Genomic DNA, 14367 nt, shown 5'->3' on the forward strand with positions numbered 1-14367 from the left:
TATTATTATTATTATTATTATTGTTGCTGTACTGTCTATAACTACCTTAACAAACAGAGACTTATTATTATTATTATTATTATTATTATTATTATTGTTATTATTATTATTATTATTATTGTTATTGTTGCTGTACTGTCTATAACTACCTTAACAAACAGTGACTTATTATTATTATTATTATTATTATTGTTATTATTATTATTATTGTTGCTGTACTGTCTATAACTACCTTAACAAACAGAGACTTATTATTATTATTATTATTATTATTATTATTATTGTTATTATTATTATTATTATTATTGTTATTGTTGCTGTACTGTCTATAACTACCTTAACAAACAGAGACTTATTATTATTATTATTATTATTATTATTGTTGTTGTTGCTGTACTGTCTATAACTACCTTAACAAACAGTGACTTATTATTATTATTATTATTATTATTATTATTGTTGCTGTACTGTCTATAACTACCTTAATAAACAGTGACTTATTATTATTATTATTATTATATTTATTGTTGCTGTACTGTCTATAACTACCTTAACAAACAGTGAATTATTATTATTATTATTATTATTATTATTACTATTATTATTATTGTTGTTGTTCTGTGTATAACTACCTTAACAAACAGTGACTTATTATTATTATTGACAGTTACCATGGAGATGAAATGTCACAACAACATGTTAATGTGATGCATTAAATCACCTGACTGTTTCTATGTCTGTTAGTAAATGTTTTATTTCTCTAAGAGATAATGAATACATGAGAACAATTGACAATCAATAATTAGTTGTCACTGTGTTAACCACAACCAACATGCTGGATCTCTGTTTAGTTGTCACTGTGTTAACCACAACCAACATGCTGGATCTCTGTTTAGTTGTCACTGTGTTAACCACAACCAACATGTTGGATCTCTGTTCAGGGGTCCTGTCTCTAAAATGAGTCTCTCTGGGGAGAGGAAGGAGGGGGACCCTGCCTCTAAAATGAGTCTCTCTGGGGAACATGACACCAAATCTAAGAGGTGAGATGACAATTTTGTTTAAGAATTATTAATAGTTTATTTCAAAAATGATATTTCCAAAAATGTTCACGTTTGTTTTTAAATCAGAAATGGTTGCTAATGGGTACCTTCAATATTACTGTTCTCAGATTTTTAATTAATAGCTTAGGATTGTGTATAATATTTTTGTATTGCAAAACGCTATACATCCATTGTTTAGCTGGAACACCCGAGATGCCTAATTTAGGATAATTTTTTAACAACGTGATGTTGCGCTCCAAAGAGATAACTTGAAATAACATGATGTAGAAAATTAAATAATCAAATGTTTATGTGTTTATTATACACTCTTAGAAAAGAAGGTTCCTTATAGAACCAAAAAGGCTTCTATCACTTCCTTAATATATGGAATCACTAAAAGTTATATATATTTTTGGGTTCAGTGAAGAAGAATCTCTAGAGTTCTGATCAACGAATGGTGATTGTTTTGAGGATGTGAACCCAGCAGCCCTCCAGTGGTCAGATCAATTCCACCTGTTTATTTCAGCACTCGGCCCAGGATTCGAACCAGCCACCTTTCAAACACAGGTTCAAATCCCGCCACAGCTCCAACTCCTTAGCCTCTGGGTGAAAACCAGAGATAATCTTCAGAAATAAGCATGAGTTAATCTGCCAAAATGAAGACAAAATGCTATGCAGACATACATGGTATCACTTGTGATACATAAATATTATACATACATATTATACATAAATATTACACATAAATATCATACATAAATATTATACATAAATATTATAAATAAATATTACACATACATATTATTCATAAATAATTTCCAAAAGCACAAGACATACTGTTGCATGTAGGTCTATATTATTAATGGATTGATCATATAGAAATAGAAAACAATATTTTTACTACCCCAAAGTATTTACATGTGGTGCAGGAACCACTGACTCGCTGCATTATTCTATAGTATTATCAAGACACCTGCTGTTAACTCTTAACTACTTAGGACAGCTCACGAGGTGTCCTAAATATCTGCTGACTAGGTGGGAGTAGAGACTTCATGCATAGCTTTAATTTATACCCAGAAGTGTAAAATGTCTGTATTCTCAGCACTTATACGACCAATTTTCTACTCTGAGACGCTTTGTGGATATGGGCCCAGATCTCAAAATATTGTTGCAATAAATGTTTGTTTAACATAGAGAAAAATGAATATTACTAATGTAACCCACTGTAAAGACTGGGTTTAGTTGATTGTGTGGCACTGCTCTTGTCCGCGTTCTGGAACTGTCCCCGTCCCCGTACAGAACTGTCCACGTCCCCATACTGTGTGGCGCCAAACATATTGTCAGGTTACGTGCAGAGTTGGCTGAGGTGATCTTGGGGAATAATGACAGAGTTTGTTACAGTGTTGAGACACCGAAGTTTATTGTTCAATTTGCTTTTGGTTTACGGTCAGGGACAGTATGAGTGTAGCCAGATCCTTTTCACTCTCTATCCTTGTTTCATTTTGTGGTTCACCGGATTCGTCATCATCATCGAGACAAACGACAGATGAACGTCCTGCTAGCTAGCCAAGCTAGTCGGTACAGCTAGGTATGCTAGCTAGCTACTCTACCAGCAGCATCATAGTTATCCTAGCTAGTCGGTACAGCTAGGTAAGCTAGCTAGCTACTCTACCAGCAGCATCCTAGTTATCCTCGCTAGTCGGTACAGCTAGGTAAGCTAGCTAGCTACTCTACCAGCAGCATCCTAGTTATCCAAGCTAGTCGGTACAGCTGGGTAAGCTAGCTAGCTACTCTACCAGCAGCATCCTAGTTATCCTAGCTAGTCGGTACAGCTAGGTAAGCTAGCTAGCTACTATACCAGCAGCATCCTAGTTATCCTAGCTAGCCGGTACAGCTAGGTAAGCTAGCTAGCTACTCTACCAGCAGCATCCTAGTTATCCTCGCTAGTCGGTACAGCTAGGTAAGCTAGCTAGCTACTCTACCAGCAGCATCCTAGTTATCCTAGCTAGTCGGTACAGCAGGTAAACTAGCTAGCTACTCTACCAGCAGCATCCTAGTTATCCTATCCTCCCTCTCTCGTTGACGGATGCTGGCTACCTCTGTCCGGTTCTCCTCTCTTCACTAGATGGACGGTAACTTTAGTGTTTAACCCCTCTGTATCCAATGACTAAACTTTTGAATATTATTTTCGGGGCGCCTCAAGTAGGCTGGACACATTCCATTTTTTTTTTAAATTCTCAGCTGCCTCACCAATGTCTGAATGTGCATTAATAACTTTTAATTGCTAAATATTTCCAATAGATGGCAGCATAAGACCACAAAGCATCAGTTATAGGCTACAAGCAGCTGTATGATTGACATAAAATAGCATGCAACCACAGACTATATGTCCCATGATTTTCTAAAATGGTCACTCATTAACATGACTTTAGTTAGCTATATATCTCGTTTTAGGGCTGTGTTGCTTTTGGGAGAGCAAAATAATAGTGACTATAGCAGGTATTGAACCCCGGGTAAATTATCACTAGTCAGAACCTCAACCTCAGTATACATGCATTATAAAAAGTAATCTTAATATCTGATATTGCGAGTAAACAACCTCGGAATAGAAAAGACAAGAGTGCGCCTTCCAGCCCACCAATAAATTACATAATTCAACCCTCTCGGTTAGTAAATTTACCTCAACATGCCCCTGGAGAAGGCAGAGCGACGACACCAGCTTTTTACCGGGGCTGAGTTGACTACTAGAGAGAGAAGGCAGAGTGACGACACCAGCTTTTTACCGGGGCTGAGTTGACTACTAGAGAGAGAAGGCAGAGTGAAGACACCAGCTTTTTACCGGGGCTGAGTTGACTACTAGAGAGAGAAGGCAGAGTGAAGACACCAGCTTTTTACCGGGGCTGAGTTGACTACTAGAGAGAGAAGGCAGAGTGATGACACCAGCTTTTTACTGGGGCTGAGTTGACTACTAGAGAGAGAAGACAGAGTGGCTCGATGGTGGTTGATGAATTTGACAATGAATGTACCAGGAAAATACGTTTTTCTCAACCAGAGGTGTCTGAATTAATGTTCAGGCTTATTGATAATCGTTATAGTAATGAAGTATAATTTCAAACATGAGCATAAAAACAGGTAATAATAAACATGAATCATCATTATATTACTTCACAGTAATCTGTTAAATGCTTTTTCAGTCCTTCCTCTTGCATTAGCAGTGTGGAATGGGACAGAAAGAAGCTCACACAGGAGTTTTCCTGTGAGGGGGAGTGGTGGTGCATCCAGGGAGAAAACTAAACTAATATTCTGAAATATCATTTGTGGTCTTATGCTGCCATCTATTGGAATTATGTAGCAACTGCAGTAGTACTGAATAATGTGTAATTCTTTACTAAAGTAGTAATTACTGAGAATTGCAAAATATAACATTTTCTAGTTCCTTTTACCACTTATAATAAAATAAAATGTTTATAGCATAACAAAATTAAACTGACATAAAACAAAAACACCATACATTTAGTTAATTATATATATACCAACTATTTATTTAGATGGGTGACATTATCTGCCAAAGTAACAGCCCTGTAGACAAAGAAGAGCTCTCCAGTAGGTACCAAAACATTCAAAGGACATTCTCTCAAAAGTGATGTTACAAGTTGATCATCATTCAAAGCAGAATGACTTTTCCATTGTTCCTCAACTGTAGTGTCTGATATACCATTTTCTAGCTCTGAGTCTCTACTTTTATCCAACATAAAAACACAATTAATATTTGTCTCTCTGAAATGAAATCATTAAGTGATAGATGTCTGTCATTGATCAACCCCATGTCATGATTAGATAGTGAAAAACACACCAATCTCATTAATAATTTCTTTAAACAATAAAAGCTAATTTACCAACATTTCTGAAAATGGATATGTAGCGTTTTGGAATTAAACTCTTCTTATGTTTCCCATCTGAGATCAGAGTAGATGAGAGATGTAATGTTTGTCTCTGTTGTGTTGAAGACCAATCAAGCAAGAGAGACCAGCCTCCCCCTTGTCCATTTTCATAGTCCTAAAACAATATTAAACAAACACAATATTCCCTCCTTGTGTGTGTGTCTCTCTGTCTGTCTCTTTGCCTGTCTCTCTGTCTGTGTGTATTTTGCTGTCTGTCTGTCTGTCTGTCTGTCTGTCTGTCTGTCTGTCTGTCTGTCTGTCTGTCTGTCTGTCTGTCTGTCTGTCTGTCTGTCTGTCTGTCTGTCTGTCTGTCTGTCTGTCTGTCTGTCTGTCTGTCTGTCTGATCCAGAGCTCTTCTTATGTTTCCCAACTGAGATCAGAGTAGATGAGAGATGTAATGTTTGTCTCTGTTGTGTTGAAGTCCAATCAAGCAGGAGAGACCAGCCTCCCCTGTACCCAGCTGTGTGTCCATGAAGAGTGACCGGTCTTTGCGTCAACCTATAGAGTTTAGAGAGGGAGACTTTTCTACTGAACAAAGGTAAGAAGAACTCATGGGTCATGGTCAGTGAGTTAAACAACACTGTCTCTAGTCATTTCTCCTCTCCCATTTTCACATTTCTTTTGGTTGTTTTCATAATCCATAGGCTAAAACTTTTGTCCATTTTCATAGTCCTAAAACAATATTAAACAAACACAATATTCCCTCCGTGTGTGTGTGTGTCTCTCTGTCTGTCTATCTATCTGTCTGTCTCTTTGCCTGTCTCTCTGTCTGTGTGTATTTTGCTGTCTGTCTGTCTGTCTGTCTGTCTGTCTGTCTGTCTGTCTGTCTGTCTGTCTGTCTGTCTGTCTGTCTGTCTGTCTGTCTGTCTGTCTGTCTGTCTGTCTGTCTATCTATCTCCGTCTGTCTGTGTATCTGTCTGTCTGTCTGTCTGTCTGTCTGTCTGTCTGTCTGTCTGTCTGTCTGTCTGTCTGTCTGTCTGTCTGTCTGTCTGTCTGTCTGTCTGTCTGTCTGATCCAGAGCTCTTCTTATGTTTCCCCATCTGAGCTCAGAGTAGATGAGAGATGTAATGTTTGTCTCTGTTGTGTTGAAGTCCAATCAAGCAGGAGAGACCAGCCTCCCCTGTTCCCAGCTGTGTGTCCATGAAGAGTGACCGGTCTTTGCGTCAACCTATAGAGTTTAGAGAGGGAGACTTTTCTACTGAACAAAGGTAAGAAGAACTCATGGGTCATGGTCAGTGAGTTAAACAACACTGTCTCTAGTCATTTCTCCTCTCCCATTTTCCCATTTTCTTTTTGTAGTTTTCATAATCCATAGGCTAATCCTTTCGTCCATTTTCATAGTCCTAAAACAATATTAAACAAACACAATATTCCCTCCTTGTGTGTGTGTCTCTCTGTCTGTCTGTCTATCTGTCTGTCTGTCTCTTTGCCTGTCTCTCTGTCTGTGTGTATTTTGCTGTCTGTCTGTCTGTCTGTCTGTCTGTCTGTCTGTCTGTCTGTCTGTCTGTCTGTCTGTCTGTCTGTCTGTCTGTCTGTCTGTCTGTCTGTCTGTCTGTCTGTCTGTCTGTCTGTCTGTCTGTGTATCTATCTCCGTCTGTCTGTGTATCTATCTCCGTCTGTCTGTGTATCTATCTCCGTCTGTCTGTGTATCTATCTCCGTCTGTCTGTGTATCTATCTCTGTCTGTGTATCTATCTCCGTCTGTCTGTGTATCTGTCTGTCTGTCTGTCTGTCTGTCTGTCTGTCTGTCTGTCTGTCTGTCTGTCTGTCTGTCTGTCTGTGTATCTATCTCCGTCTGTCTGTGTATCTGTCTGTCTGTCTGTCTGTCTGTCTGTCTGTCTGTCTGTCTGTCTGTCTGTCTGTCTGTCTGTCTGTCTGTCTGATCCAGAGCTCTTCTTATGTTTCCCCATCTGAGATCAGAGTAGATGAGAGATGTAATGTTTGTCTCTGTTGTGTTGAAGTCCAATCAAGCAGGAGAGACCAGCCTCCCCTGTTCCCAGCTGTGTGTCCATGAAGAGTGACCGGTCTTTGCGTCAACCTATAGAGTTTAGAGAGGGAGACTTTTCTACTGAACAAAGGTAAGAAGAACTCATGGGTCATGGTCAGTGAGTTAAACAACACTGTCTCTAGTCATTTCTCCTCTCACATTTTCACATTTCTTTTGGTTGTTTTCATAATCCATAGGCTAATCCTTTAGTCCATTTTCATGGTCCTAAAACAATATTAAACAAACACAATATTCCCTCCCTGTGTGTGTGTGTGTCTCTCTGTCTGTGTATCTGTCTGTCTGTCTGTCTGTCTCTTTGCCTGTCTCTCTGTCTGTGTGTATTTCGCTGTCTGTCTCTGTCTGTCTGTGTGTATTTCTCTGTCTGTCTATCTGTCTCTCTGTCTCTTTGCCTGTCTCTCTGTCTGTGTGTATTTCGCTGTCTGTCTCTGTCTGTCTGTGTGTCTTTCTCTGTCTGTCTGTCTGTCTGTCTGTCTGTCTGTCTGTCTCACTGTCTCTGTGTCTGTCTGTGTGTGTCTCTGTGTCTCTCTGTGTCTGTTTCTGTCTGTGTGTCTGACTCTGTCTCTGCCTGTCTGTGTGTCTCTGTCTCACTGTCTCTCTGTGTCTGTCTCTGTCTGTCTCTCTGTCGGTGTGTCTGTTTCTGTGTGTCTGTATGTCTCTGTGTCTGTCTGTCTGTCTCTGTCTGTCTGTGTGTCTTTCGCTGTCTGTGTGTCTGTCTATCCGTCTCACTGTCTCTGTGTCTCTCTCTGTGTCTGTCTCTCTCTGTCTGTCTCTCTGTCTCTGTGTCTGTCTCTGTCTGTGTCTGTCTCTCTGTCTGTGTGTCTTCGCTGTCTGTGTGTCTGTCTGTCTCTGTCTGTCTGTCTCACTGTCTCTGTCTCTGTCTGTCTGTCTATGTATGTGTGTATGTCTCTGTGTCTGTCTGTCTCTGTGTCTTTCTGTCTGTTTGTCTGTCTCTGTCTGTGTGTCTGTCTCTGTGTCTTTCTGTCTGTGTGTCTGTCTCTGTCTGTGTCTGCCTTTCTGTGTGTGTCTGTCTCTGTCCGTCTGTGTGTCTGTCTATCTGTCTCTGTGTCTGGCTGTGTGTCTGTGTCTGCCTGTCTGTCTGTCTGTCTGTCTGTCTGTCTGTCTGTCTGTCTGTCTGTCTGTCTGTCTGTCTGTCTGTCTGTCTGTCTGTCTGTCTGTCTGTCTGTCTGTCTGTCTGTTCCTGTGTCTGCATGTCTGTGTCTGTGTGTCTGTGTCTCTGAGTCTCACTGTGTCTGTCTCTGTCTGTGTGTCTGTTGTCTGTCTGTGTGTCTGTCTCTGTCTGTCTCTGTTTTTCTGTCTGTCTGTGTGTCTTTCTCTGTCGGTGTGTCTGTTTCTGTGTGTCTGTTTCTGTGTGTCTGTCTATCTGTCTCTGTGTCTGGCTGTGTGTCTCTGTCTGTCTGTCTGTCTGTCTGTCTGTCTGTCTGTCTGTCTGTCTGTCTGTCTGTCTGTCTGTCTGTCTGTCTGTCTGTCTGTCTGTCTGTCTGTCTGTCTGTCTGTCTGTCTGTCTGTCTGTCTGTCTGTCTGTCTGTCTGTCTCTCTGTTTCAGTGTCTGTCTCTGTCTTTCTATGTGTCTTTCTAATTTCTGTCTGTCTCTGTCTGTGTGTCTTTCTCTGTCTGTCTTTGTCTGTCTCTGTCTGTCTTTGCCTGTCTCTGACTGTCTGTCCCGCTTTCTGTCTGTTTGTCTCTCTTTGTCTGTATGTTTGTGTCTGTCTGTCTGTCTCTGTCTCTGTCTGTCTCTGTCTATCTCTGTTTGTCTGTCTGTCTGTCTGTGTCTCTGTCTGTCTCTTTCTGTCTGTCTGTCTCTGACTGTCTGTCCCGCTTTCTGTCTATGTCTGTCTGTTTGTCTGTCCGTACTCACTCACTCCCTGGATGAGGAGATGTAATCTCATGTTTTGTGCACAGAAACCAACAGGAGAGATCAGAGTCAGACATTCTCAGTGGTCAGTCTTCCCAGAGTCATCAAACAGACCTGGCCTCCATATTCAGTGTATGTGGTCCTGTTATGAACATTTGTTTTTGTTGACCTCAAGTAAAGTTGATCTGTCAATCATTCATTAATGTGTTAATGAGAAAGCATTTATTCTCTTGCTTAACTTATTTACTTGATTTATTTCAGTTGCTTGAAGAGAATATTATTACATTTGTGAAGAACGAGCTGAAGATGTTCAAGAGGATTCTTAGTCCAGAACTCCCAGAAGGCTTTGAGAGTCAGAAGCAGGATGAGGAAGTGGTGGATGCTGAAGATGAGAAGCAGGAGAGCAGTGCCAGAGAGGGGGCTCTGAAGATCACACTGCACGTCCTGAGGAAAATGAACCAGAAGGAGCTCGCTGACACACTGGAGAAATGTAAGATCTGTCTGCCTCATGTTGAATGCTGTTTTATAACATTTAAAAGCTGTAGCTAAAGTACAGCTAAAGTAGCTGTGTAACTCAATGATATTGTAGCAGCCTTAACACAACACCTAGTGGCCTCAACAAGTAGCAGCAGGGATGTGTTGTGTTGATTAATTTAGAGAGACAGAGAGTGAGACAACATTAATAATACCATCAATAATACCAATAATAATATAATCAGTCACACCAGTCTGTAATGCATTATGAAAACATTTATACAGTCAGTTAAGAGAATAAATTATGATAATTTAAATCTTTATAACAGTCCTACAATACTGTAGACATTAAAACAGATGTAATATTAATATCCTCTGTGTTATTTCTAGATTCAGATGATCCTGCTGTCATTTGCCAACGTGAACTCAAATCTAATCTAAAGAAGAAGTTTCAATGTGTATTTGAGGGGATCGCTCAACAAGGAAACCCAAAACTTCTCAATAAGATCTACACAGAGCTCTACATCACAGAGGGTGGAACAGGACAGGTCAATAATGAACATGAGCTGAGACAGATTGAGATAACAACCAGGAAACAAGCAAGACCAGAGACTGCAATCAAATGTAACGACATCTTCAAACCCTTAACTGGACAAGACAAACGTATCAGAACTGTGCTGACAAAGGGAGTCGCTGGCATTGGAAAAACAGTCTCTGTGCAGAAGTTCATTCTGGACTGGGCTGAAGGAAAAGCAAATCAGGATGTCCAATTTGTATTTTCATTCCCTTTCCGGGAGCTGAATTTGATGAAAGGGGACAAAAACACTTTGATTGAACTTCTCAATCACTTCTCAATGGAAACCAAACAATCAAGAATCTCCAACTACAACAAGTACAAAGTTCTGTTCATCTTTGATGGTCTGGATGAGTGCCGACTGCCCCTAGACTTCCAGAAGAACAAGATCTGTTGTGACGTCACAGAGTCAACCTCAGTGGATGTTCTGCTGACAAATCTCATCAAGGGAAATCTGCTTCCCTCTGCTCTCCTCTGGATAACTACCCGACCAGCAGCAGCCAATAAGATCCCTTCATGGTGTGTTGACCAGGTGACGGAGGTACGAGGGTTCAATGACCCACAGTAGGAGGAGTACTTCAGAAAGAGATTCAGTGATGAGGACTTGGCCAGCAGAATCATCTCACACATAAAGACATCAAGGAGCCTCCACATCATGTGCCACATTCCAGTCTTCTGTTGGATTTCTGCAACAGTCCTTGAACACATGCTGAAACATAAGACAGAAGAGATGCCCAAGACTCTGACTGAGATGTACACACACCTTGTGGTGTTTCATACCAAACAGAAGAATGAAAAGTATCTTGGGAAAGAAGAGACAGGTTCACACTGGAATAAAAAGAGTATTCTGTCACTGGGAAAACTGGCTTTTCAACAGCTTGTGAAGGGCAATCTGATTTTCTATGAAGAAGACCTGAAAGAGGCTGGCATTGATGTCAATGAAGCCTTTGTGTACTCAGGATTGTGCACACAGCTCTTTAAAGAGGAATGTGTTCTGTACCAGGACAAGGTGTACTGCTTTGTGCATCTGAGCATTCAGGAGTTTCTGGCTGCTGTATATGTGTTCCTCTCATTCATCAACAACAATGAGAATCTAATTGACACACTGCAAACAAAAGACGAGTCTGAAGTTACTTTCTACAAGAGTGCTGTGGATAAAGCCTTACAAAGTGAGACAGGAAACCTGGACCTGTTCCTCCGCTTCCTTCTGGGCCTCTCACTGGAATCCAATCAGAAGCACTTACGAGGTCTACTGACAAAGACAAGAAGCAGCTCACTGAGCCATGATGAAACTGTCAAGTACATCAAGGAGAAGATCAGGGAGAATCCCTCTCCAGAGAGGAGCATCAATCTGTTCCACTGTCTGAATGAACTGAATGACCATTCTCTAGTGGAGGAGATCCAAAGCTACCTGAGATCAGGAAGTCTCTCAAAAACCTACCTGTCACCTGCACAGTGGTCAGCTCTGGTCTTTGTGTTGCTGACTTCAGAAAAGGAGCTGGATGTGTTTGACCTGAAGAAATACTCCAGATCAGAGGAAGGTCTTCTGAGGCTGCTGCCAGTGGTCAAAGTCTCCAGAGCTGCTCTGTGAGTAAATAAAATGACATATAAGAAGTATTCATCAGGAAGAAATATTATGTTTAGAGAAAATATGTATTATAATATGTATATAATATTATATTGAATAACATATTGAATCAGATATTCAATCTAGTATTACAATATGACCATACAATTCTAGGAGACAGAAGATGAATCTATATGTTGTTTGAGAGAATAAACCAAATGCCATTGTCCTTCTACACTTCTGGTGTTAAATAAACAGTGTGTTTGGGAAGTCATGATGATCTCGTTGCAGGCTGTCAGGTTGTGGAGTCACAGAGGAAGGCTGTGCTTCTCTGGTCTCAGCTCTGAAGTCAAACCCCTCACACCTGAGAGAGCTGGACCTGAGTAACAATGACCTGAAGGATTCAGGAGTGAAGCTGCTCTCTGCTGGACTGGGGAATCCCCACTGTAAACTGGAGACTCTGAGGTCAGTATTCCTGTAGTTGGTCAACAAGTGATAACTGTTCACCAGATCCACATGTGTTTACCAGACACACATAGTCCACACCATATGTGTTTGGACAGTGAAGCTTGCAGTTTTAAATGTGGTGCTATGCACCAGCATTTTGGATTTGACTTAGAATGCTTCATATTAGGTGACAGTACAGAATGTCACCTTTTATTTGAGGGTATTTTCATACATAGCTGTGTTACTGTTAAGAAAGGAAAGCACTTTATGTATTTAGTTCTCCCATTTGAAAAAGTTGAACATATTTGGACAAATTCACTTATGTTGTATTAAAGTTGTCATAAGTTTAGTATTTAGTCCCATGTTCCATGCCTGCAGTGATAACATCAAGCTTGTGATTCTACAAACTTGTTGAATTCATTTGCAGTTTGTCTTGGTTGTGTTTTGGATTATGTTTTTCCTAATAGAAACTGAATGGTGAATAATGTCCTGTCATTTTGGAGTCACTTCACTTGTATTGTCAGTAAGAATAAGAATGAATGGAGAATGATGATGAATGAGAAAGTTACAGAGGCACAAGGATCATACCCCCACTGTTATTGGTAATGGTGAGAGGTTAGCGTGTTTTGTTGTATCCTCTGTTATTGGTAATGGTGAGAGGTTAGCATGTTTTGTTGTAGCCTCTATTGGTAATGGTGAGAGGTTAGCATGTTTTGTTGTAGTCTCTGTTATTGGTAATGGTGAGAGGTTAGCATGTTTTGTTGTAGCCCCTGTTATTGGTAATGGTTAGAGGTTAGCATGTTTTGTTGTATCCTCTGTTATTGGTAATGGTGAGAGGTTAGCATGTTTTGTTTTAGCCTCTGTTATTGGTAAAGGTGAGAGGTTAGCATGTTTTGTTGTAACCTCTGTTATTGGTAATGGTGAGAGGTTAGCATGTTTTGTTGTAGCCTCTGTTATTGGTAATGGTGAGAGGTTAGCTGTTTTGTTGTAACCTCTGTTATTGGTAATGGTGAGAGGTTAGCATGTTTTGTTGTAGCCTCTGTTATTGGTAATGGTGAGAGGTTAGCTGTTTTGTTGTAGCCTCTGTTATTGGTAATGGTGAGAGGTTAGCATGTTTTGTTGTAGCCTCTGTAATTGGTAATGGTGAGAGGTTAGCTGTTTTGTTGTAGCCTCTGTTATTGGTAATGGTGAGAGGTTAGCATGTTCTGTTGTGGCCTCTGTAACTTTCTCACTCATTCTGATTCATGATTTATTCATGATTTTTCTTAATCATGGCATCATCAGAATTTAATTTTTAATCGTCAATCACATACAGTTGAAGTCGGAAGTGTACATACACTTAGGTTGGAGTCATTAAAACGTGTTTTTGAACCTCTCCACAAATGTCTTGTTAACAAACTATATAGTTTTGGCAAGTCGGTTAGGACATCTACTTTGTGCATGACACAAGTAATTTTTGAAACAATTGTTTACAGTCAGATTATTTCACTTATAATTCACTGTATCACAATTCCAGTGGGTCAGAAGTTTACATACACTAAGTTGACTGTGCCTTTAAACAGCATGGAAAATTCCAGAAAATCATGTTATGGCTTTAGAAGCATCTGTAGGCTAATTGACATAATTTGGATGTATTTCAAGGCCTACCTTCAAACTCAGTGCCTCTTTGCTTGACATCATGGGAAAATGAAAAGAAATCAGCCAAGATCTCAGAAAAAAAATTGTAGACCTCCACAAGTCTGGTTCATCCTTGGGAGCAATTTCCAAACGCCTGAAGGTAACACGTTCATCTGTTCAAACAATAGTACGCAAGTCTAAACACCATGGGACCACACAGCCGCCATTCCGCTCAGGAAGGAGACGCGTTCTGTCTCCTAGAGATGAACATACTTTGGTGCAAATCAATCCCAGAACAACAGCAAAGGACCTTGTGAAGATGTTGGAGGAAACAGGTACAAAAGTATCTATATCCACAGTAAAACGAGTCCTATATCGACATAATCTGAAAGGCCGCTCAGCAAGGACGAAGCCACTGCTCCAAAACCACCATAAAAAAAGCCAGACTACAGTTTGCAACTGCACATGGGGACAAAGATCGTACTTTTTGAAGAAATGTCCTCTGGTCAGATGAAACAATACAAGAACTGTTTGGCCATAATGACCATCGTTATGTTTGGAGGAAAAAGGGGGAGGCTTGCAAGCCAAAGAACACCATCCCAACCGTGAAGCCCGGGGGTGGCAGCATCATGTTGTGGGGGTGTTTTGCTGCAGGAGGGACTGGTGCACTTCACAAAATAGATGGCATCATGAGGGCGGAAAATTACGTGGATATATTGAAGCAACATCTCAAGACATCAGTCAGGAAGTTAAAGCTTGGTCACAAATGGGTCTTCCAAATGGAAAATGACCCCAAGCATACTTCCAAAGTTGTGGCAAAATGGATT

At 40.3% G+C, this 14367-nt stretch overlaps 1 protein-coding gene and 1 long non-coding RNA gene across 2 annotated transcripts in view; both read left to right on the top strand.

The window, feature by feature from the left end:
- LOC123732121 (uncharacterized) overlaps positions 1 to 1040 on the top strand; it is a 48447-nt gene extending 47407 nt beyond the window's left edge. Inside the window, exon 3 of the long non-coding RNA XR_014383163.1 lies at positions 942 to 1040. This is a non-coding gene — a long non-coding RNA (uncharacterized LOC123732121). The remainder of the gene's footprint in view (positions 1 to 941) is intronic.
- Positions 1041 to 6792: 5752 nt separating this feature from the next.
- On the top strand, positions 6793 to 11972 carry LOC145866956 (NLR family CARD domain-containing protein 3-like). Its single transcript, XM_082971016.1, has 4 exons — positions 6793 to 8993; positions 9123 to 9351; positions 9726 to 11496; positions 11768 to 11972. Exons 3-4 carry the CDS (start codon positions 10565 to 10567, stop codon positions 11955 to 11957), a joined length of 1122 nt encoding a protein of 373 aa, XP_082827142.1. The 5' UTR covers positions 6793 to 8993; positions 9123 to 9351; positions 9726 to 10564; the 3' UTR covers positions 11958 to 11972.
- The last annotated feature ends 2395 nt before the right edge of the window (positions 11973 to 14367 follow it).

The sequence above is a fragment of the Salmo salar genome, unplaced genomic scaffold, assembly GCF_965601325.2.
Source record: "Salmo salar unplaced genomic scaffold, fSalSal1 ptg000136l, whole genome shotgun sequence".
Classification (NCBI taxonomy): Eukaryota; Metazoa; Chordata; class Actinopteri; order Salmoniformes; family Salmonidae; genus Salmo; species Salmo salar.

Bases quoted from the DNA above. Each gene is read 5' to 3' on its own strand.
- LOC145866956 (XM_082971016.1), top strand. From the start codon at position 10,565: ATGTGCCACATTCCAGTCTTCTGTTGGATTTCTGCAACAGTCCTTGAA. The intron at 11,497-11,767 runs GTGAGTAAATAA...ATCTCGTTGCAG, and splicing joins AAAGTCTCCAGAGCTGCTCT to GCTGTCAGGTTGTGGAGTCA.